This window comes from Nothobranchius furzeri, chromosome 18, assembly GCF_043380555.1.
Source record: "Nothobranchius furzeri strain GRZ-AD chromosome 18, NfurGRZ-RIMD1, whole genome shotgun sequence".
In the NCBI taxonomy this organism is placed as follows: domain Eukaryota; kingdom Metazoa; phylum Chordata; class Actinopteri; order Cyprinodontiformes; family Nothobranchiidae; genus Nothobranchius; species Nothobranchius furzeri.
Genome location: NC_091758.1, coordinates 30971186 through 30993341, shown reverse-complemented (window position 1 = coordinate 30993341; position 22156 = coordinate 30971186). Strand labels below are relative to the sequence as shown.

Sequence of the window (22156 nt, the reverse complement as noted above, 5' to 3'; positions counted from 1 at the left end):
AAAAATGCAACAATTTTCACAGCAAAGATATAAAGAAACAAACAAAGTGTAGAAAATATGTTAGGCTCTAGTCGAGAAGTTCAGGAAAATATACAAAATCTAATTTTGAACCCAAATGTGTGAGTGCTGTAAAAATGTATTTAGTCCATGAAAGACTGATTTAGGGTTGGACTCCGCCAGGGCTGCCCTTTGTCACCAGTTCTGTTCATTACCTTTATGGACAGAATTTCTAGGCGCAGCCGTGGTGTGGAGTGTGTCGAGTTTGGTGGCAGGAGAATCTCGTCTCTGCTTTTTTGCGGATGATGTGGTCCTCCTAGCTTCATCCAGCTCTGACCTTCAGCTCTTGCTGGGTAGGTTCGCGGCCGAGTGTGAAGCGGCTGGGATGAGGATCAGCACCTCCAAATCTGAGACCATGGTTCTCGACCAGAAAAGGGTGGCTTGCCAACTCCGGGTCGGGAGAGAGGTCCTACCTCAAGTGGAGGAACTTAAGTATCTTGGGGTCTTGTTCACGAGTGAGGGTAGGAGGGATCGGGAGATCGACAGGCGGATTGGTTCAGCGTCTGCAGTGATGCGGAAGCTGATCCGATCTGTCGTGGTGAAGAGGGAGCTGAGCCAGAAAGCCAGGCTCTCGATTTACCGGTTGATCTACGTCCCAATCCTCACCTATGGTCATGAGCTTTGGGTAATGACTGAAAGAACGAGATCGCGGATACAAGCAGCCGAAACGAGTTTCCTCCGTAGGGTGGCCGGGCTCAGCCTTAGAGATAGGGTGAGGAGCTCGGACATTCGGGAGGACTGCTGCTCCTCCGGATCGAAAGGAGTCAGTTGAGGTGGTTTGGGCATCTGGTCAGGGTGCCTCCTGGACGCCTCACTGAGGAGGTGTTTCGGGCATGTCCTGCCGGCAGGAGGCCCCCGGGTCGACCCAGGACACGTTGGAGAGGTTACATCTCCAATCTGGTCCGGGAACACCTTGGGGTCCTGCCGGAGGAGCTGGTGGAGGTGGCCGGGGAGAGGACGGTCTGGAGCTCCCTAGTTGGGATGCTGACCCTGCGACCCAGATCCGGATAAGCGGAGGAAGACGACGACGACGAAAGACTGATTTTGATTTTTGTAAGAACAACAAACATCTGAAAGGGGGTATACTATGACTTTTATTACAAAAATAAAATAGTTATAGTTGTTCTACAGTCGATATGAATTTATGAAGTTCTTCGCAGGAAATCTCTCTCACATAAAGTCATTTTAGCAGCTTTATTCTTGGCATTTTCAATACCTTCCAGAATATGGCATTTCAGGGCTCTGGCCCTTTAACAAAGCAACCTGAAACTGGCCACGCCCACCCATTTAGGTTCTGGCTACTATAAGCTGAGAAGCTCCAATATCTATGAGGGGCTTGATGTAGAGCTGCTGCCCTCTCTCTTGCACATGAAAAGTCGTTGTTTTCTAATTTCCCCATTTGTGACATCAAACACTGTCACTGTTTCAAACAGCTTATATAGGTCATTAATCTTCTCAGTGGCCTAGTGGTATGAGTGTCTGCCCCGGGACTGGGAGATTGGGGTTCAAATCCTGGTAGGGTCATACCAAAGACTTTCAAAATGGGACCGCATGACTCCCTGCTTCAGCTTGAAGGTGTTGGATTGGGGGTTGAACCACCAAATAGTTCCTGAGCACAGCCACAGCTCACCCCTCCCCACAGGGAAGGGTCAAATGTGGGGATGTAATTTCACCAGCGTGTGATTATGAGTAATGAGACTTAAGCCTGAACTTTAGACACAAATCCTAAAACCAAACACTGACAGAAAATGGAAGTTTTTTCCCCTGTTGGGAGTATTTAAAAGGGCAGTACAGACCCACATGGCAGCACAAAAGGATGCAAAACACGCATTTTGCATAATATGTCTCCTTTCACATAAAAATATTCTCATAAAAAGACAAAATCATTTTTCAAATTATGATCTAAAGGCACACTTACTGTAATAGTTTCAGCTTGCTTTTAGCACCCCCTAGAGTTATATCACTGTTGTAAAAGCAAGAGCTCATCCCCATCTTTTTAAAACCTTATTCTAACTGCTGAAATGTCTCCTCAGCCTTCATTAGTTTCTAGAGGAGCTGTTCATCACTAAATCAAACAAATCAGCTGTGTTCATGATCTAAAACATGCAGAAAACTCCAGCGCTGGCATGTCAGCTCCACTTTACTATTGACTAACAGGGACTGGCCTGATACTCTGAAGTTTCAAGTGCGGTATTCTGGCGACAGGAGCGGCGTCTGAGTAACTTTTAAATAACCTTGTAAAGGGTCATTTTAGCACATACAAGCTCAAGGAAAATATTAAAAAAATATAAAAAATAGCAAAGCATTCCTTTAATTTATTAAGGAAAATGTGATATCCAAACCACCCAGACTATACACATCGATGACCAATTTCTAATCATGAATTAACTGAATTTAGTTTCATTAGAACCAGTCCAACACCATAAGATAGGCTAAAAGATCTAAAAGAGTAACACATCATTGCATACACAAAAGAAATTCAAGAACACAATGACCCAAATAACATCTTAGTTCAGGCTAAGGTCAGGGGTCAATAACAAATAAAAAAAGAGATGGAGGATAAATGGTCTTGATAGGAGAACACCTCTTCTGACGAAAATGAACTCCAATGCCTGTCTCTCACTAAAAACCCATCTTGATGAACCCCATGACCTTTAGGGTAATTTTCTGTGGAAAGATGGAACTTTCTGTGTCCCGTTACATCTGGTTTTGAATTAAAAAGATCTTCATACAAACAAACACGGTGGTGGAAGTGTGATGGTGTGGGGCTGCTTTGCAGCTTCAAGACCTGGATGACATGCTGTAATTAATGGAACCATGATTTCGTCTCTCTAGCAGAGAATCCTGAAGGACATTATCTGACCTTTGACCTTAAACAGGCTGTTGATGTAGGAAAAGCCTCAAATGTGGCCGAATTAAAACAATTCTGCAAAGCAAAGTTGGACTGAAGTCCTCCATAATGATGTGGGAGACTCATGAAACACTTTGCCTGCAAGTGTGTTAAAACCAGTAAGTAATTTGGGGTTTTTTGGGTCCACGTAGGACCAGGCTGATCTGATTAGTGAAAAGAGAATCGATACAATCTAAACCACCTTACGGCCGTCATTCCATAATAAATCAGACTAAATAATTTTATCAACTGTCAAGGGCCACACAGATGATTTCGTTCAGTTATTAAGTTTAATTTCAAGCTAATTAAGTAGCCTTAAACACAATCCTCCAGTGCAACAGAATCCAGCTGAGAGGCAGCGGGGATAATTACACAGTTTTATGCATCCCTGGTTGCTGCTGCAGCTAATAGAGACATAAAGTCAGCGTGAAGGAGGATTTAAATCCAGGGGAATGTTTTGTAAATAAGCAGTGAAACACAGCAGCATAAGCAGGGTCAAAAGACAATAAAGCCTAGCTCACACAATCCAATCCAATCCAATTTTTATTTATATAGCGCATTTAAAAACAGCATGTCAGCTGACCAAAGCACTGCACAGAGTTAAACCTAAAAGCCATTCAAAATACACATACATACACATTAAACACAGATAAAAGCTTTCATAAAATAGAAACACCTAAAAACAACACAAATGTATTCACAGATCAGATGTGTAAGGACGTATGGATCTAGTTAGCGGTCTGTAATTTCTGTGTTCACCACGAGGATTGTAACTTCGAGGATTCGCTGGGAATTCAGTGGCAAAGCCTCCACCTCTTGTGTTTTTTGGGCGGAGGTGAATCTATTTATTTACAGCAGAGGGTCCAAGTGGGTGTGGGGCTTGGGCTGACACATGGAAGAGGCCTGACTGACAGGTTGGATTAGAGACGGAGCCAAGGCGGGTGGATCATTACCTCACTGCAGTTTTAAACCCAAATTAACCAGGACTTAAGTCTTGTACTAGACCTCTAATCTGCTTCATGGGGGAAAGTACTGCTCACAGGCACCGGGAGGGAAAGGGGGCCCCGGGAACTAAAAACAGCACAAGCCAACTTTATTACTGAGGAGTAGAGTGAAGCCAGGTCATCTGCTACAGAGTATGTTAGAGTGTTACAAAAGAAACACGCTAAACTGCAAAGGGTTGTATGATGCTTGACACGCTGTAAACTAGTGTCTAATATTTAATATTCATTCAAAGAGGATGAAGGACTTTCTGCATTGCTTTCATGCTTCCTTACGTGGTGATGTCAGATGTAGAAAATAACTTTAGCAGGAAAAGCGACCTCTACTCTTCAGCAGGAAAAAATAGTCATCTGCTCTTCTGAGACCAGCCAGTCATCTTGCTATAAATGGTGATTCAGACAACGCTCACTCACCCAGTTCAAGGTATATCACACCCAGCTACAACTTCAGCTAGCACCAGCCTCCCAACAAAGTTTCACAAGATCCTTCAAACGTGTGCAGTGTCATTTTTCTGCCATAATTATGTGTTTATTGAATGATTTAGTCATCAGTAAGTTTAGATAATTTTTTACAGTGAGTACATTATAAATAGATACTGAAAAAAAACAGAGATGAAGGGTGTTTCTCAATGCCAAGGAACCTTGCCTTGATGTTTTGGCCCCGCCCCACTTGCCTAGGAGATACGTCATCGGGAGCTGCCAAGATGTGTTCCAATCGGTTCCAATGTTCACGTTCTACTGAGGCATGTGTTCTCCGTTTGTTAGCCGTTTAGCTAGCGGGGCAAGGATACACGGGAGGTGGCTTGTAGCCTAGCCTTGGTCAAAATTTACCCACAATACGCCGCAGTATTTTGAAAAAGATGGTGGATCAGAAGCCGGCAGCTACTTCGGGTACAATTTTCAAGTTTAAAAGTAAGTCAGCTAATTTAAAATGTTTTTTTTTTAGATCCAAAGAAGTTATCTATTGTTGGTTAGTTGCTTAATAGTTGCAGCTTCGGTGGCTAGCGGGTAGTAGCTTGCTTATATTTTTTATTTAATAAACATATACACAATTTAAAAAGTAAAAGGCTCGTTATATATTTATATTGAAACTAATACATATAAAATATAACGTTATCTCCCGTGTAACGTGACGTTACGTGACCGCCGTGGAAGCCACGGTCACGTGATGCAAGTCTGTTCCACTTAACCGTTTTCTTTGACCAAGGAAGGACAGTGTCCTCGTAAGCAAGGCGCCTGGCCTTGCAAGACATTGCCTCGCAAGGCAAGGCGCCTTGACATTGAGAAACACCCGAAATCTATTAGGACTGATAAGCTAACAGCTAGTTTAGAAGCAGCTAAAATCAAAGTGTATGGCAGCCATCTTAAAGTGACAGTGTGTATTTTCCCTGGTGATGGGAGCAGTACATACCTAAATCAATGCAAGCAAGCATTATTATTGTGTTCAAGTAGACTTTACCAACAGATGGCCATTAGGGTAAAAAATTCCTGGGAGTGCAACCTCCAGCAAGATGACAAGAACATCCCAATCACTTTCATCACTAGCAATGAGTGAAGAGGTAAATGTGTAAAACAAAGCGTTTATTGTTGGTGAAACTTTTGTAACCATTTGTTGCAAATCAGTAAATGTGTTTTGTCCTCACGGGCTTCCGTAGAAGGAAATACGGCATCCAAAATGGCGTCGCCCGGAGACTCGCTCCCATGTATTTTAGAACAGATTTTTATAGTTATATGTTATGAAACTGCCAATATTTTTCAGCAACTGGGCATCTTTTAATTAATTGACAACAACATTCTGATGGATATTTCCACAGATTAGTGGTAAAAACTACACATTGTCACTTGTAAGCAGCTCCTGTCGACAAAAATCTCATAAAAGTTGATGCAAGATTATTCTACATGAAGTTCTGTGGTTAAATCATAATTATCACCAGTAGTAAGTAAAATGTAGTCTTTTTGATGAGATATCTAGATAGGAAGAGGATTCAGCTTGGATGCAAATATTATTCTGTTTGGTTGCTTTGGCCCAGATGACTGGCGGTTCAGTTTTTAGTGAGGTTTAGTTGGAAGTTTATTTGTTTAGATCAAACATACAAACGTCTTATTTACTTGCTAAAAAATTACCTTCAAAGGGATACTAAGTAGTATTGCTTGCTTTTAGCACTCCCTAGTGTCCATTATTAATTATTTGTGGTCAAAGCAAAAGTGAAGCTTATCTCCTTGCTGTGCGTTTAACACCTTAATCTAACAGCTGAAATGTCTCCTTAGTCTTCATTAGTTTCGACAGGAGTGATTTATCACTAAATAAAACAAATCAGCTGAGTTCAACATCAATAACATGCAGGAAACATGCTGGAAGCAGACTGCAGTGCCCTCAGGTGTCGGTCTGCCACTCTGAAGTTGCAAATGCAGTGTTCCGAGTTACATTTCATTAACTCTGTAAAGCAGGTCTATTCAATTCCTGGCCTTGAGGGCCGGTATCCAGCACATTTTGGTTTTAACCTGGCTTCAACACACCTGGTTTCAATAAGAAGGAGATTAACAGGCTTCCGCAGAGCCTGATGAGCTGCTGCACAGGTGATTCAACCACTGAATCAGGTGAGTTGGACTAGAGAAACCACTAAAACGTGCTGGATACCTGCACTCGAGGCCTGGAATTGAATAGCCCTGCTTTAAAGGGTCATTTTAGTGCACACTGGCTCATGAAAAGGATTTTGAAATATTAAAAATTTGCATAGTATCTCTTTAAGTTAAAATCAGGCATTCCTTTAAGAAAAATTGTTGAACTGATGACCAGAATATAAACAATTTAACTAAAAAGAGACATTTAAAAATATATAATAGCTAAAACTGAGGTTTACTCCATCTAAAGAGTATGGACTCGTGCTTATAACATTGGATTCTCCACATGCTTGTCCTCATTGATCATTTATACCCTAAAAGATGTGAACACAAGGTCAGGGTATTAAAATTTTAAGAATCTATCTTTAAAAGCATAAAAAGGTGAGCATCTGTGTATAGTACCCACCATGGATCATATGCCTGACCGCAGCTTTACACTATGAGAAGAGAAGTGTGTCTCTAGTTGTTTACAGTAAGCAGTCGAGTGTGGGGACAGAGAAACAGCTCGGACACCTGCAGACAGTCACCACCACACTTCAGAGATTTCCACTCTGATCACGAGCAAGTCCATCATCAAAGGTTCCTTCCTGCAAACACTTCAGCTCAGGGCTTTTAAATCTACAAGAATAAGCAGATCCCAGCATCCATGCCACATGTTGTCCTGAGTGTTTCCAGCGAGTTAATCCAAGCTCTGCGTTACCATTATAATCTAAACAAGTAACAGGAAAAGCAGCAGAATGGCACACAGCTAAGCCCCAAACAACCAAGACACACAGATCAATGTCCATGCTTTTAAATGGTATTAATGAAAACCACATTAATGGGGTCTGAATGTCCCAGTTAATGATTAAACAAAACACCCAAATCAATGATTAAAAAGGCGTCCAACTCTTTGATTCTGCAAATTCACATGTGGGACAGCAGCAGCCACTTTCCATCGTGCTTTATGCCAGCCGGATGCACAGAGAGATGGAAGAGGGAAAAAAGAGGCAGTGGCCTGAAAGGCTGTCTCTTCAGCCAGGAGCTGAACTGTGTTTAATACATGTGTGAATTAAAGATGCATGAGGGCCTTAAAGAGCCCCGCTCTTTGGAAATGCTCAATGTGAAGCTAAGGAGTGTGCAGAATAACGAAGGAGCTCGGTGCGGAAGACACTCAAAGGGCTGCATCTCTGGCTTTCATTGAAAAGATGAAATCGATTGGATGATGTTAAAAATTCACAAAGATCGAAGTTAAAACTTCTGATAGGAACCAAGCACTTATTTGTGTTATTTATGCGAACAGTAACTAAATCCTAAAATAACCCCATTTCTGCTTCTATACAGCAGTTTGTAGAGGGCAGATTAAAGATTACAGATTAGTATTTTAGCTCAGATTAAAATACAGAAAGATTTGTCCATCTGTGCTCCCAGAATACCAACGATTTCTTAGCTCTCCAAAAATCAAACCTCGCTGATCAAACAGATAAAAAATCCACAACTTGATTTTTCGCTTTGCTCGATATTTTACTTCACTCAGCGGTGACATTTACTCATGGAGCTCCTTCACAGTCAGAAGAATCAGCACAAACCTGGCAGCGATGTGGCTGTAAAACAATCCTGAGTCACTGACACTCTGAGGAAAGCAGTAGCGCATGACCTGGACCCGATGCGCATCCATTTTGGTAAATCGGCGTGCAAAAACTCCCTCTAAAGCAGGTTGTTGGACTTAAACCGATAAGTGAACTAACAAATTACAATCAATTGCTGAGTGATTAAAAAAGAAAATAATTTAGAATCAAATAAAGAGGAAAAGAGCCTAAAAACATCCCATAATTCCAAATTCTTCTGCGTCCACAACAAGACCAATAATCCATCCTTTCAGCAACAAAGAGATGAGTGACAGACGGGCAGAGATGAAGTCATTGACTGGCCAGTTGTTGGTCTGCATCACAGATGAGTTTGTGTGTGTGTGTGTGTGTGTGTGTGTGTGTGTGTGTGTGTGCGCGTGCGTGTGTCACTGAACCTCAGAGCTATTGTCATTATGTCAACCCAAGGGAGATTACCTCATAACCCTCAAAGCCCCACCTCCTCACAATCCACACGTGGTACACTTTGTGTGTGTGTGTTTGGGGGTGGGGTGGGGAGTGGGTTGAAGGGTTTTGTTGGCATCACCCCCCACCTCCAGACTAATCTGTTGTTGTGACCCCATATTGAACAACCAGTGGCCCAGTCTGTAATAAACTGCTTTTGATCGGGATGCCCTAAGCACCCGAGAAGGGAATTCCTGGTTAAATATTAGAGTTCTGACCCAACAGTCGGCGAATAGCAAGAGACATTTGGTATATTTGACTGAGTTGTGGGATTTTTTTTAAGTCAACTATTACATTTTCTAAACAGTCGTGCAAATTCTCTTGGCACAATTTAGTCGACAGTTTTCCGTCAGTCTTTTGCTGTACATTTTTATGGGAATTCCTATTATTTTGTCTCACGTAAACCATCTAAATATCAGTTCATTCTGTAGTTTTTACTTTCATTAATGAATGTGTTTTTACAGTGGACGTATTATGCAAAAGTCCCCTTTCGCATCTTTTTGTGTTGTGAGTCTCTACTGCCTCTATTAACACAACAAACATGAAAAAAACATTAGTTTGTTTAACCCTCTGGAGGCAGGCGTTGCAGATTTGCAACGTTAAAACCTACCTACCTGGTTACTCCACATATGTATTTCATGAGCATTTTTTCACTCAGAAGTCTCCCTGAAGGACTTGGTTGTTCGTCCTTTTATCAAAATTTATTTTGTGTCATGATTCACGAGCCGAGGTGAGTGCTCCTCCTCAATAAACCATCTATGAGGTTCTTTTCCACAGGTGAGGAGCGGAGGGGACACCAGCTGAGTTGGATTCACAATCAGAGGCTCTGGTATAAAGGGAGGATGGAGACACCACTCGACGCCGGATGATTGCTACAATTTTGGTTAGCCCCTGCCACTCGTATTCGCCTGTTTGCTCGCTTGTGTATTCGTGATTGGATTATTTGGATCTCTGACCTTGGATTGTTTTGGATTATGACTTTGGATTCGTCTCTGAACCCCTGTCTGCTTTGCCCTGTTTAGGAACCCGCTACCATGTCCATTACCTTCGCCGCTAGAACCCCGGATCTTCAGGACTTCGTCCCATCCTCCTCCATGGCTCCTGCCCTTCCTCTTTCCGCTTCCTCACCCACCTCACTCAACTGGACCCCCATCCTTACTCACCTCGGCTCGCCACCTTCCCCGCTGTTTGCGGAACTTGAACTCTGGACTAACGCCTTACGGCACCCTACTCACCGGACTTACTAGTGCATCTTTAGTTCCCGTTTTCATAATAAAAGACTTTATTTTTTACTTACCCCGAGTTGTCGTGTTGATTCTGCGTGCCTTGGGTTAGACGCCTCCCGCAAGTCATGACATTTTACGCCTGAGAGGGTTAAGAATTATGTATCTAAAACAAGCAGTTTTAAAAAGTCTCCGTTTGTGATGTCACAAACACGGAATTTAGATATAAAGCTGTTATAGCAAATTGTGATGTTTTTCATCAAAGTTCTAACATAGTATAGCTATACATAATTTGTGAGGATAAAAAAAGAAAATAATTTGCATTTGTCTAAACATCTCCGCCTTTAAAATGGTCGGACCAAACGCAACCATTGAATCATCCGGTTGTTGATCTCGCTAAACTTATGCACTTGCGTATTTAGCAACGTTCTCGACTCAGTAATATCAGAGGAGAAACAGCTGGCCGCTAGCACTTCAACTTTAAGACAAACCAGACCCAGGAAATGACGACTGGTGTTTAGCCTTCTCTTGTTACCTTGCAGGTATCCTGTTCTGGCAGAAGATGCCTGGGGGGGGGGGGGGGGGGGGGGTGTTCGTGACCATGTTTACGTTGCATAGATGTGCTAAAACAGCTTGAAACCACCTCTCATGTGCACGAGAGAGCTGCTGCTGGAGGAGTAGCAGCTTTACTCCAAGCCCTTCCTGGATTTCTGATCTTCTAAGCGTATAGCAGCCTGAGCGGAGGAGTGGCCCAAATGTAAACATGTGTGTGAGAGGATATTTCTGGAAATAATTGGATTCATAGTTTTTTGTTTTCTTTTTCTTTAAACAACCTGACCAGCAAAGAAGATGAGAAAATGGAAGAGAAACTGAGTGTCAGACCGTTGGATGGACCTAGCAAGAAAGCAAAGAAGCTCCACTGCTGTGACAAGAACTTTGGTTATCTATCTGAGTTGAAACGCCACCAACACATCCACACACGACAGCAGCAGTAACGTGTGTGTGACAAGGAGTTTTCATGTTACCAGCAGCTTAACCACCTCGATGTCACCAGGAGTCATTTTAATGGGTCAAAGTTTCAAACCCACAAACATTGTTTCAATGTGCATTTAACTCAATGTGTGAAGTTTTCACTTACATGCAAATACACACAAAACCATAATTATGTTTGCATAACATTCTAAAATGACTGCCTTTTCAAGGTTTTTGATCTTTGATCAAAAACACTTGCGCACCCACTGGTAATAAGTGTCGAAAAAGGAAACACCCACAGTAACGATGCACCTCTCAGCTGTGTTTGTTCAGCGCTTAGAAAATATTTAAATGTTATGATTTTTCCTGTTGAGAATATGAGCTTGAGTCAGTTTAAATTGTTCTACAGAATAGTTCATAGTTGTCAACGATGACATTATTATATCAGATTAAATCACAAGTGTAATCCAGTGTTTTTCTGCTTTAAGGTGGTCAGAATGTCAAAGTCAAGATTCTGCATAGTAAAAAGAAAGATCCAATTTCTTGGATGTGCTAAAAAAAATCCATCACTCCTCTGGGCTGAGCCCCAGAACGTCTTCAATCCTAAATAGAGCCCTGCACTGAATCCCTAGGCCCTCGGGTCGGCACGGCCCGACGGCCCTCGGGCTGGGCTTCGGGCCAACGACTGTGTAATTACCTCTGACACGGGCCGGGCGCCTTTATTTTTAATCGAATTTATTAAAAAAATTGAAACACAAATGCAGCAGTAGAGCCCTGCGCGGGACTGTTTTCTTCATCCCGCTCCTGCTGAATTTCTGACCATTACCGCCCGCAACTGCAACGTGTGTGTTACACTCCCGCCCGCATCCGTAGCGTGCATGTCTACTCCCGCCCGCAACCGCAAAACTCGGAGAAATTATTACCTCACAATAAAAGAGATGTATTGAGTTTGTGTCCTCTCTGGTCCTGGAGAAAACATGTCACAACCCACGGCTCTTCCATCCATCTGATACGGCTCTCTGTGCTTGTAAAATAATGAATGGATATTTAAATAAAATGCTTTATATTTTACTGAATTAATTTTATATCTGTAAGTCAATTCTATGTAAAGATTGTCTGCGTAAACCTGAACAGGCCCAACCCAGTCTTACTGTGAGACCGGGTTGACGGGTCACGCTTGTGCGTAATCATAGGCGCTTTCTGAGCTGAAGAGGATATGAGATTCTGGGATTCTCCTCAGACGGCTCCTGGATGTGTCGCCACAATGGAGACAGGAACAAGCACTATTCAGCCAAAGTTTCATAATCAGGGAACATTTTCTAAGTGACTAGTCTCTCTGAGCGACAGGGTTTGGAAACCACTCGCTTGAGTGGGAGGAATCTTCCCGCATGCGCTCTGGTTCTGCAACGCGCCCCAAGCCAATCTCCACAACTTCAGCTCACTGTGCACATATGCGCTGACAGCGAGCTGCGCTGAGCAGCTCAGATGTTCAGATGGGAAACTTTTCTTGGGTGATTTAGCTACATCTGCGATGTGCGTAATGAATAAAATGTCAGTTCGTCTGCTTGCGTCGGGGTAATTCTTTCTATTCTTTCTCTGTCAAAATAAACCGTCAAATACGGGAACTATCCGGTCAACACAACACAAGCCCTGCTTTTGACTGTTTTGTTTTCTTGTGAAAATTGTTGGAAAGAGATAAAATTTAACTTGATTAACACCAGAGCCAGTGCGCCGTTATCTCCGTGACGGTAAACAAGGGAAAAACAAATTGATCGGACCCTGCACGTCTTTTAACACATTGGTCAGGATTGACGCACTTTGTTTTCATTTAGTTGGTTAAAAAAAAAAGTCAGGCTCGGGTCGGGCCAGAGAATCCTGAAAACCTTTTCGGCCCGGGTTGGGCTGGGGCTCCACCCCCCCTCGGGCTGGGCCGGACACGGGCTCAGATTTTTGGCCCGTGCAGGGCTCTAATCCTAAACCTTTCCCGGTTCATGAACATGTTTTGTATCAACCGTACTATAACAAAAAAAAAGTCATTATATGTTTCCATTAAAATTTCAGCTGATTATTCATTCACGGAGCAGGTTTTCACAGAAATTTTCTCTGGTTTTCAGCTTTGCAAGCTCTCCCCAACAAGTCTCACACTTTCTGATCCACGAGTTTGAGACAGGTTCCAGATTTTAGATGTTTCGGACATTCCTGCGATCCGAGACCCTCGCAAATGTTTGGAAACATTTTGGAAACTCCCTGGTGAATTGCTCTGATTTTATCTTTGATGTAAGAAAAAACGATCGCATCAACGTTAAGTTCTGATGACATCACAGACAGACATGGGTGTAAGACTAGAACCTATCAAGTGGAGACTAAATTCAAGGCTGCAATTCAAGAACAGTAATATTTTTGGAAAACATTTCCAGGCTGCAACCCTTTGACAGGTTTACATCGATGGTCTCACTCTGCTGCAGCTTCAGTTGTGTTTGATTACAGCCTCACTAAAATGGGAGTGTCCCTGTTTGTGTCTCAGCTGCTTGACAATGTAGTTTAAAGAGCAAGTCACCCCCTACCAGAGTATTACTCCGCTCCCACTTCCTGTTTGAAAAACGCAACAAATGCTGTTGCCTAGCAGACCGAGAGGGCAGAGCTGCTAAAAAATACACACACACAGGCTCACAACGATATTGTGACATCATATGGTACCAGCTAACGTCCTAGGGCCAATAGTGATGGCAGATTTAAATTCAAATGAAGTGCAGAGTTTTTACCTTACAACGGCACAACACTGACAATTTTAGGCAGAAAATTAAAATTTTAACAAAAATGCTTAACTATTGACTACACGTGTCTGCAGCATGATTAGACACGCATTTATATAGTTTATCAGAAAAAAAAGTTGAATTGGGGTGACTTGCTCTTTAAAGAATCTCTGGCCACATTCCATTTCCTACAGTTTATCTACTGTAACCTTTGGCTCGTAATTCAAAGCTGTGGTGGTTAAAATATTTTACTATGACCTGACATCAGCCGATTTGTTATTACTAAAATTAAATAAATAAAGTATTCTTAGCTAGAATGACATATTTGCCATCATTTGCTGTGTGAATCTAAATAATCATTATTAAAAAAGGGTCAAACATGCCAAATGCCTCTTTAACAGTGTGAAAGGTCACTTTTCCATTCATTCTAAAAGGTTTAAATGAGGTAAAACAGCCTTTTTATTTAGCTAAAATAAAACGTTTTAATACAATTGAGGAAACCAGTATTACGTAATCAAAAGTGAAGGAAGATAAGTGAGTCTTTTTATTTTATTTAAAGTTCTCATTTACACATTTTTTCAATACATTTGCTGTGGTCTTTGTTATAAATGATTGCCTTGGGAGTCGTTTCTGTGGAAAAAATTCTCTGGTAGAAAGTAGAAATTAGCCCATGGGGTGGATCTTACTTGTTAAGGGCACGTTTAGTAGTTTTAGCTTGCTTTTAGCACCCCCTAGAGTCCGTTATTAATTCACTCTCATAAAACCGAAAGTGAAACTTATCTCTTAACTCTGCGTTTTTTTTTTAACATCTTAATCTAACTGCTGAAATGTCTTCTCAGCCTTCATTAGCTTCTACAGGAGCGGTTCATCACTAACTCCTACAGCACACTGGAAACCTCAGCGGCGCGGAACATCAACGGAACGTCACTGCTTCAAACATAATCCATTATAGTTTATGGAGTGTCACAAACCAGCCAGGGGGGTCTCAGGGACTATTCATTAACTCAGTAAAGGGTCATTTAGCACATACTGGCACAGGGAAATTATTTTAAAATATGATAAAGTTGCATAGTGAGCCTTTAATATTCCTGATATTTGGACATCTCACCTCTAATTGGATAACAGCAATGTGACTCTTCTGCTGCCTCTGTTTGCTCTTTCACATTGATGCTTTATCTCCACAAATAATTCAAGCCTGGAGGAGTTCTGCCAGATTGATTGATTGAAACTTGATATTGTGGAGTTGCTAATTCTAATGTTTAGCTTCTACTAGCCAAGACGTCCTCAGCAACAACAGCATTCCCCATCGCAGAGCCAAGATGGGCGAGTCCATGAATGTTAGTTTGAGTGTGTGACGTATCTGTCTGGCTTTTTTAGACCTAAGGGTTTTCTTTTCAGCAGCTAATGCAGGAAACCTGTCTAGAAGACAATGTTTGAGGTTCTGCATGCATGTCAAACTCAGTGTGACAAAATGTATTCAAAATAAAACGTAAAAAAAAAATTGGTTGTCTAATCAGAACAAAGCAACATACCCTTTCTTAGAATATTTAATTGAAATGAGTAAATGTTAGAATTAAAGCTAAGTAACTGCATCGATTTCAAGAAACACCAAAACAAAGTCAAATCAGCACAAATGACTCTCCGACATCAATGCTTTATCACATAGCTCTTTAAATAAAAGGGATCAGGCTGTACGTTATGGACAGCAGCCTCTTGCTACAGTTACTCCACCCACAACTCCTCCTCTTCCTCGTCAGTCCAACTTCATCAGAGTTGCAGTCACTAATCCTGATCCTTAAAGGGAACCGACTCTTCCACTCTCATGGAAAAACACCTTAAAGACTATTTCATTATTATTCTTACGATCGTCTGAAACGGATTGATTCCCCTGTTTTAATTGTGTAAAATTATAATCTGAAAGATGATTTATGACCACGCTCTGAGGTTTTCAGTGTGATGTTCTGCCCTTTGCAGCAGATTAACTGAGTCCATGAGGTCAAATTTGAACCCTTCGGTGTTATCCTTTCCATCTCACTCTGCTCCACATCTGCATCTGAGCTGAAACAAATCACCACGACCCGTTGTAATCTGCCAAAACCATACCATGCACTGAACTCTGTCTAAACATCATCTGGCTCATTCAGCCATCCTAGATTAGCGCTCTCTATCCCTTTTTGTTCTGTTCTTACACACACAATGCAATGAGTCAGATTGCTGCCTTGAGTGAGCAAAAGCTACTGACTTGCAGGAAAAAAAAATATCTCGAGTGATCCAATCAAAGCAAAACCTTTTATAAACACAAGCGGAGAGCTGGAAAGAAGTAGACACGAGGAAAAAACTCCAAAAGGGAGATTTTCCCCCCCTCTCAGTTTCTATCTAGCTCAAGCCTGTAAAGCTGGAAAATCAGGGACAAAACACACAAAAACAAGCCGAATCCAGGTTTTCTAGCTGAAAAAGTACCTTATAAGTACTTATTCAATGAGAAAACAGATTATTTGGTGTGAAAGTTGAGCCAGCCTTAAAAAAAACACTTGAGATCTTTTGCTCACATTCCATAACCAATCATGGTTTTACTCACATGACTCCAGAAAGAGTCAAGAAGAGGGGTGATGAGGAAGAGCGACGCCTTACCCGAAATCATCCAGAGAATACATGTCGCCGGAGGAGACAACGGCGTCCTTAAGCACAGGATGAGAGGAGATAAAAGAAGGGAAAGATTATGGAGGAGAGGGGGAAGAGTCAGCCTGAGAAGACCGAGGGCTGCACATGTTGTCTAACGCTGCTGCAGCACACTCACTCTCCCTTTTCATGTCCTCTCAAAGAGAAAAAAAGTTTTTAAAACAATCCAACATGCCAGCAAAGCCTGTGACCCAGAGAGAGAGAGAGAGAGTAGGAGGGAGAGGATGAGTGTTGCAAGAGAGGAAGAAAAGGAACGTAAAGAAGAGAGAGAGAGAGGGAGAGAACATGTGATCACTGCAGACCAGTCCCCTCTCTCTCTGGCTAAAGGATTGGACCACCGCCTTTCAACCTCCGAGAAATCCTTTCCACAGGATGGAAATTACATGTTAGTCTTTTTAGAAAACAGGCGGGCTTTTCTATATGAAGAAGTATTCTAAAAATAGATACGTGTAAGTAGAAGGCGAGAAAAACACCACAGTATTTACAGAAATCTGCATTTAGAGGGCAAAAAAGTGGAATATATTTGTATTTCCTTTACAATGAATGCTCATTATGAGTGGCTTCATCAGGTTTTATCCCCAGCCAGGACTCCACCTGTCTTTGGTAAACAGATTATTAAGCTGCTTTGCAACAAGCTGAGGTGTAAGAAACAGAGAGCAACCGAAAAGATTAAAAAGGATTTGTGATCTTATACAAATGGGAGGAAGCACAGACTTTGGAGATGGAGATTTCAGACATTTTTCATGATCCTAGCTAGCAGCAGAGAGCTGCTACATTTCATGATAGAACCCCCGCCATGCATTACTGAAAGTGCATGATCTAAAGCAAACTTTCCCACAGAGCTAACATTTAGTCACTTGTTGTATTTAAACAGATTTTTTAACAGATTTTTTATGAGTGATTCAAGCCCGATTTTAAAATGTTCCCTCTGTTCAATATATTTCTCTGCCTCTAGGTGGTGCCCTCTGAAAACAAACTCCAGATTTCTGCTTTAAAGGTGGATTAATTAAGAATGACATCCTGTGGTCAAATCTGGGTACTGCAGTCCATGAATCAATAAAAACGAGTCTGGTCGCAGTAACTGTAACCCAGAAGATTCTAGATGACGAGTGAGGACGAGTAATACGCATTAACTAATTCACTGTTAGCATTGTTAGCTCATTGTTAGCTTGTAGCCTTTTTTAGCCTATATAAGAATAAAACAAAAAGATGCCGTAGCTTCTTCGGGGGTACAAGAAATAACGTCTGGGCTGCTCCATTTAAAGACCTTCGGTTCTATCAACAACGCTGCTGTTTTTTTTGCTGGCGTTGTAGTATTACCCATGCCGACGCAGACTTGGCAACCCCATGAACTTGAATATATTGGCTCTGGAACCAGGAAGTATGGAGACTTTTTTTTTATTAGTTTACATACATACAAACTCTCGCAGGGAAACGACAGTACAACATCGCTTGTGTTAAACCAGAATTTAGAACTACAATTCAACAAAACAAAGCAAAGTTGTCACACACAAAAAAACTGCCCTAAAGAAAGAAAAAAAAAACCAACATTTTCAAGGACATATTCTCACTTATTTCGAAAAATTTTCAAGCAGTGTGAATCTATTCTATAAAAAAAAAACGCTTTCTGGGTATCAAAGTTTTGACACATTCTTTAAAAGGATAAGTACTGGTTCATATTTTCATATATCTGGTCAGCATAATTGCATTAGTCTTTTAAAAGAGCTAAGGATGCATACAGTGATATCAGTTCAACCTTTAGGATGTTTAAGGAAGGATTTTCATTACGCCATTTACATTTATGAAGGTGGTATTTTCCAACAAGTATTACAATATTACTCAGCATTTCAAGTTATTTTGACAGACTGTCATCATAATACAAAACCTGTGTTACTGTCAGCAGACTCTTTCTGTTAATTGTTATTCCCATCCAGTTTACCATATCCACCCAAAAGTTAGATGTTAAAGAACAAGAAAAAAACAAATGCTCAAAACTGTCTTCTTCTTGTAAACAAAAACCATATGGTTTCACCTCAAAACTGAATCGTTTTTCAGCATTTGAGCTGCTGGGTAATAGCCATTTATTATTTTAAACTGCATTTCCTTAATTTTTGGGGGATAGGCCATTTGAAAAAGTTGATATATTTCTGATTTATCTTAATATTACATCCCTTTAGTTTTATGTTTTTGTTAAATTCATGAAATGAAATTTCTTTAAACAGTTTATTTATGGTTTTGTTACAACACTTTTTATTCATTAAAGGAATCTGTTTTAACTGCAACAAAGGTAAGCTTATTTGACTTTGAGCATATATTAAACGATTTTGCATCCAATGCAACAAGGGCAAAGCAATCGCTTTACAAATTTTGTTGTATTCTCTAAGTGAACATTGGATATTATATGTTCCATTAAAAGCCTTTATTTCACGACACTGACCTTTTGTCTCGTCTCGTCTCGTCTTCCTCCGCTTATCCGGGTCCGGGTCGCGGGGGCAGCATCCCAACTAGGGAGCTCCAGGCCGTCCTCTCCCCGGCCTTGTCCACCAGCTCCTCCGGCAGGACCCCAAGGCGTTCCCGGACCAGATTGGAGATGTAACCTCTCCAACGTGTCCTGGGTCGACCCGGGGGCCTTCTGCCGGCAGGACATGCCCGAAACACCTCCCCGGGGAGGCGTCCAGGAGGCATCCTGACCAGATGCCCAAACCACCTCAACTGGCTCCTTTCGATCCGGAGGAGCAGCGGTTCTACTCCGAGTCCCTCCCGAATGTCCGAGCTCCTCACCCTATCTCTAAGGCTGAGCCCGGCCACCCTACGGAGGAAACTCATTTCGGCCGCTTGTATCCGCGATCTCGTTCTTTCGGTCATTACCCAAAGCTCATGACCATAGGTGAGGATTGGGACGTAGATCGACCGGTAAATCGAGAGCCTGGCTTTCTGGCTCAGCTCCCTCTTCCCCACGACAGATCGGCTCAGCGTCCGCATCACTGCAGACGCCGAACCAATCCGCCTGTCGATCTCCCGATCCCTCCTACCCTCACTCGTGAACAAGACCCCGAGATACTTAAACTCCTCCACTTGAGGTAGGACCTCTCCCCCGACCCGGAGGTGGCAAGCCACCCTTTTCCGGTCGAGAACCATGGTCTCAGATTTGGAGGTGCTGATCCTCATCCCAGCCGCTTCACATTCGGCCGCGAACCTACCCAGCAAGAGCTGAAGGTCAGAGCTGGATGAAGCTAGGAGGACCACATCATCCGCAAAAAGCAGAGACGAGATTCTCCTGCCACCAAACTCGACACACTCCACACCACGGCTGCGTCTAGAAATTCTGTCCATAAAAGTGATGAACAGAACCGGTGACAAAGGGCAGCCCTGGCGGAGTCCAACCCTCACTGGGAACAGGTCCGACTTACTACCGGCTATGCGGACCAAACTCACGCTCCTCTGGTAAAGGGACTGAATGGCCCTTAACAGAAAGCCACCCACCCCATACTCCTGGAGTGTCCCCCACAGGGTGCCCCTGGGGACACGGTCATAAGCCTTCTCCAAATCCACAAAACACATGTGGATTGGTTGGGCAAACTCCCATGCCCCCTCCATCACCCTTGCAAGGGTATAGAGCTGGTCCACAGTTCCACGGCCAGGACGAAAACCACATTGCTCCTCCTCTATCTGAGATTCAACTATCGATCGGACCCTCCTCTCCAGTACCTTGGCGTAGACCTTTCCAGGGAGGCTGAGGAGTGTGATCCCCCTATAGTTGGAACACACCCTCAGGTCACCCTTCTTAAAGATGGGGACCACCACCCCGGTCTGCCACTCCCTAGGAACTGCCCCCGATGACCACGCAATGTTGTAGAGACGTGTCAACCATGACAGCCCTACAACATCCATAGCCTTGAGATACCCAGGACGAACCTCATCCGCCCCCGGGGCTCCGCCGCTGTGTAGTTGTTTGACTTCCTCAGCAACTTCTGCCCCCGAGATCGGACAGTCCATCCCCAGGCCTCCCAGCTCTGGTTCCTCCTCGGAATGCGCATTGGTGGGATTGAGGAGCTCCTCAAAGTATTCCTTCCACCGTCCGACTATAGCCTCAGTTGACGTCAGCAGCTCCCCATCCCCACTGTAAACAGTGTGAGCGAGTTGCTGCCTTCCTCTCCTGAGGCGCCGGACAGTTTGCCAGAACCTCTTTGGAGCCGATCGATAGTCTTTCTCCATGGCCTCACCAAACTCCTCCCACGCCCGAGATTTTGCCTCGGCAACTGCCACTGCTGCACCCCGCTTGGCTATCCGGTACCTGTCTGCTGCCTCTGGAGACCCACAGACCAGCCACGCCCTGTAGGCCTCCTTCTTCAGCCTGACGGCTCCCCGAACCTCTGGTGTCCACCAGCGGGTACGGGGGTTGCCACCACGACTGGCACCGGCCACCTTACGGCCACAGCTAGCAACAGCCGCCTCGACAATCGCAGAGTGGAACAAGGCCCACTCGGACTCAATGTCCCCCACTGCTCTCGGGACGTGGTCAAAGCTCTGCCGGAGGTGGGAGTTGAAGACCGTCTTGACAGGTTCTTCTGCCAGGCGTTCCCAGCAGACCCTCACTATGCGTTTGGGTCTGCCAGGTCTACGCGGCATGTTCCCTTGCCATCTGATCCAACTCACCACCAGGTGGTGATCAGTTGACAGCTCCGCCCCTCTCTTCACTCGGGTGTCCAAAACATACGGCCGCAGGTCAGATGATACGACTACAAAATCTATCATCGACCTGTGACCTAGGCTGCCCTGGTACCAAGTGTACCGGTGGGCATCCTTATGTTCGAACATGGTGTTCGTTATGGCCAAACTGCGGCTTGCACAGAAGTCCAATAACAAAACACCGCTCGAGTTCAGATTAGGTGGGCCGTTCCTCCCAATCACACCCCTCCAGGTCAAGCTGTCATTGCCCACGTGAGCATTGAAGTCCCCCAGCAGGACAATGGAGTCCCCTGATGGAGCACTATCTAGCACTCGTCCCAGGGACTCCAAAAAGGGTGGGTACTCTGAACTGATATTTGGCCCATAAGCACAAACAACAGTCAGGACCCGTTCCCCGACCCGAAGGCGCAAGGAAGCTACCCTCTTGTCCCCCGGGGTAAACCCCAACACACAGGCAGAGAGTCTCGGAGCTAACAAAAAGCCAACCCCAGCCCTCCGCCTCTCACCCGGAGCAACTCCAGCAAAGTAGAGTGTCCAACCCCTCTCCAGGTCTCGGGTTCCAGAGCCAATGCAATGTGTCGAGGTGAGTCCGACTATATCTAGCCGGTACCGCTCAACCTCTGCCACAAGCTCCGGCTCCTTCCCCGCCAGCGAGGTGACGTTCCATGTCCCAAAAACTAGTTTTCTTGTCCGGGGATTGGACCGCCAAGGCTCCCGCCTTGGTCTGCCACCCGATTCGCATTGCACCGGACCCTTCATGTTCCTCCTGCGGGTGGTGGGTCCACAGTTGGACGAGCCCATGTATCCGGTTCGGGCTGGGCCCGGCCGGGCCCCATGGGCGAAAGCCCGGCCACCAGGCGCTCGCTCACGGGCCCCAACCCCAGGCCTGGCTCCAGGGTGGGACCCCGGTAACCCTCCGGGCCGGGTACTCCGACTCTTCATTTTAACCGCCATGAAAGATCCTTCGAACCGTTCTTTGTCTCACCCTTCACCTAAGACCAATTTGTCATGGGAGACCCTACCAGGGGCACTAAGTGCCCCAGACAACATAGCTCCTAGGATCATTAGGGCACTCAAACTCCTCCACCACGATAAGGTGACGGTTCAAGGAGGAGCTTGAATCTGACCTTTTGAATCTAGTAAATCTGTAACAACAATAATTCCTTTTTCATACCACTTATCCGTAAATAATGATTTCCTA

The 22156-nt window shown here is 43.8% G+C and overlaps 1 protein-coding gene across 6 annotated transcripts in view; it reads right to left on the bottom strand.

Annotated features, from left to right (window-relative positions):
* The window catches only part of evla (Enah/Vasp-like a), a 50039-nt gene that overhangs the window by 18600 nt on the left and 9283 nt on the right, over positions 1-22156 (bottom strand). For 4 of the 6 annotated variants that reach the window (XM_015970021.3, XM_015970023.3, XM_015970022.3 and 1 more), the window contains exon 1: positions 8139-8426. The exons of 1 other annotated variant lie outside the window; for it this stretch is intronic. In XM_015970021.3, the coding sequence (XP_015825507.1) occupies positions 8139-8227 (89 nt within the window). In that variant the 5' untranslated portion in view covers positions 8228-8426. Of the gene's footprint in view, positions 1-8138; positions 8427-16218; positions 16454-22156 lie in introns of those variants that run through there. One more of the 6 variants, XM_015970024.3, reaches the window with a different exon arrangement.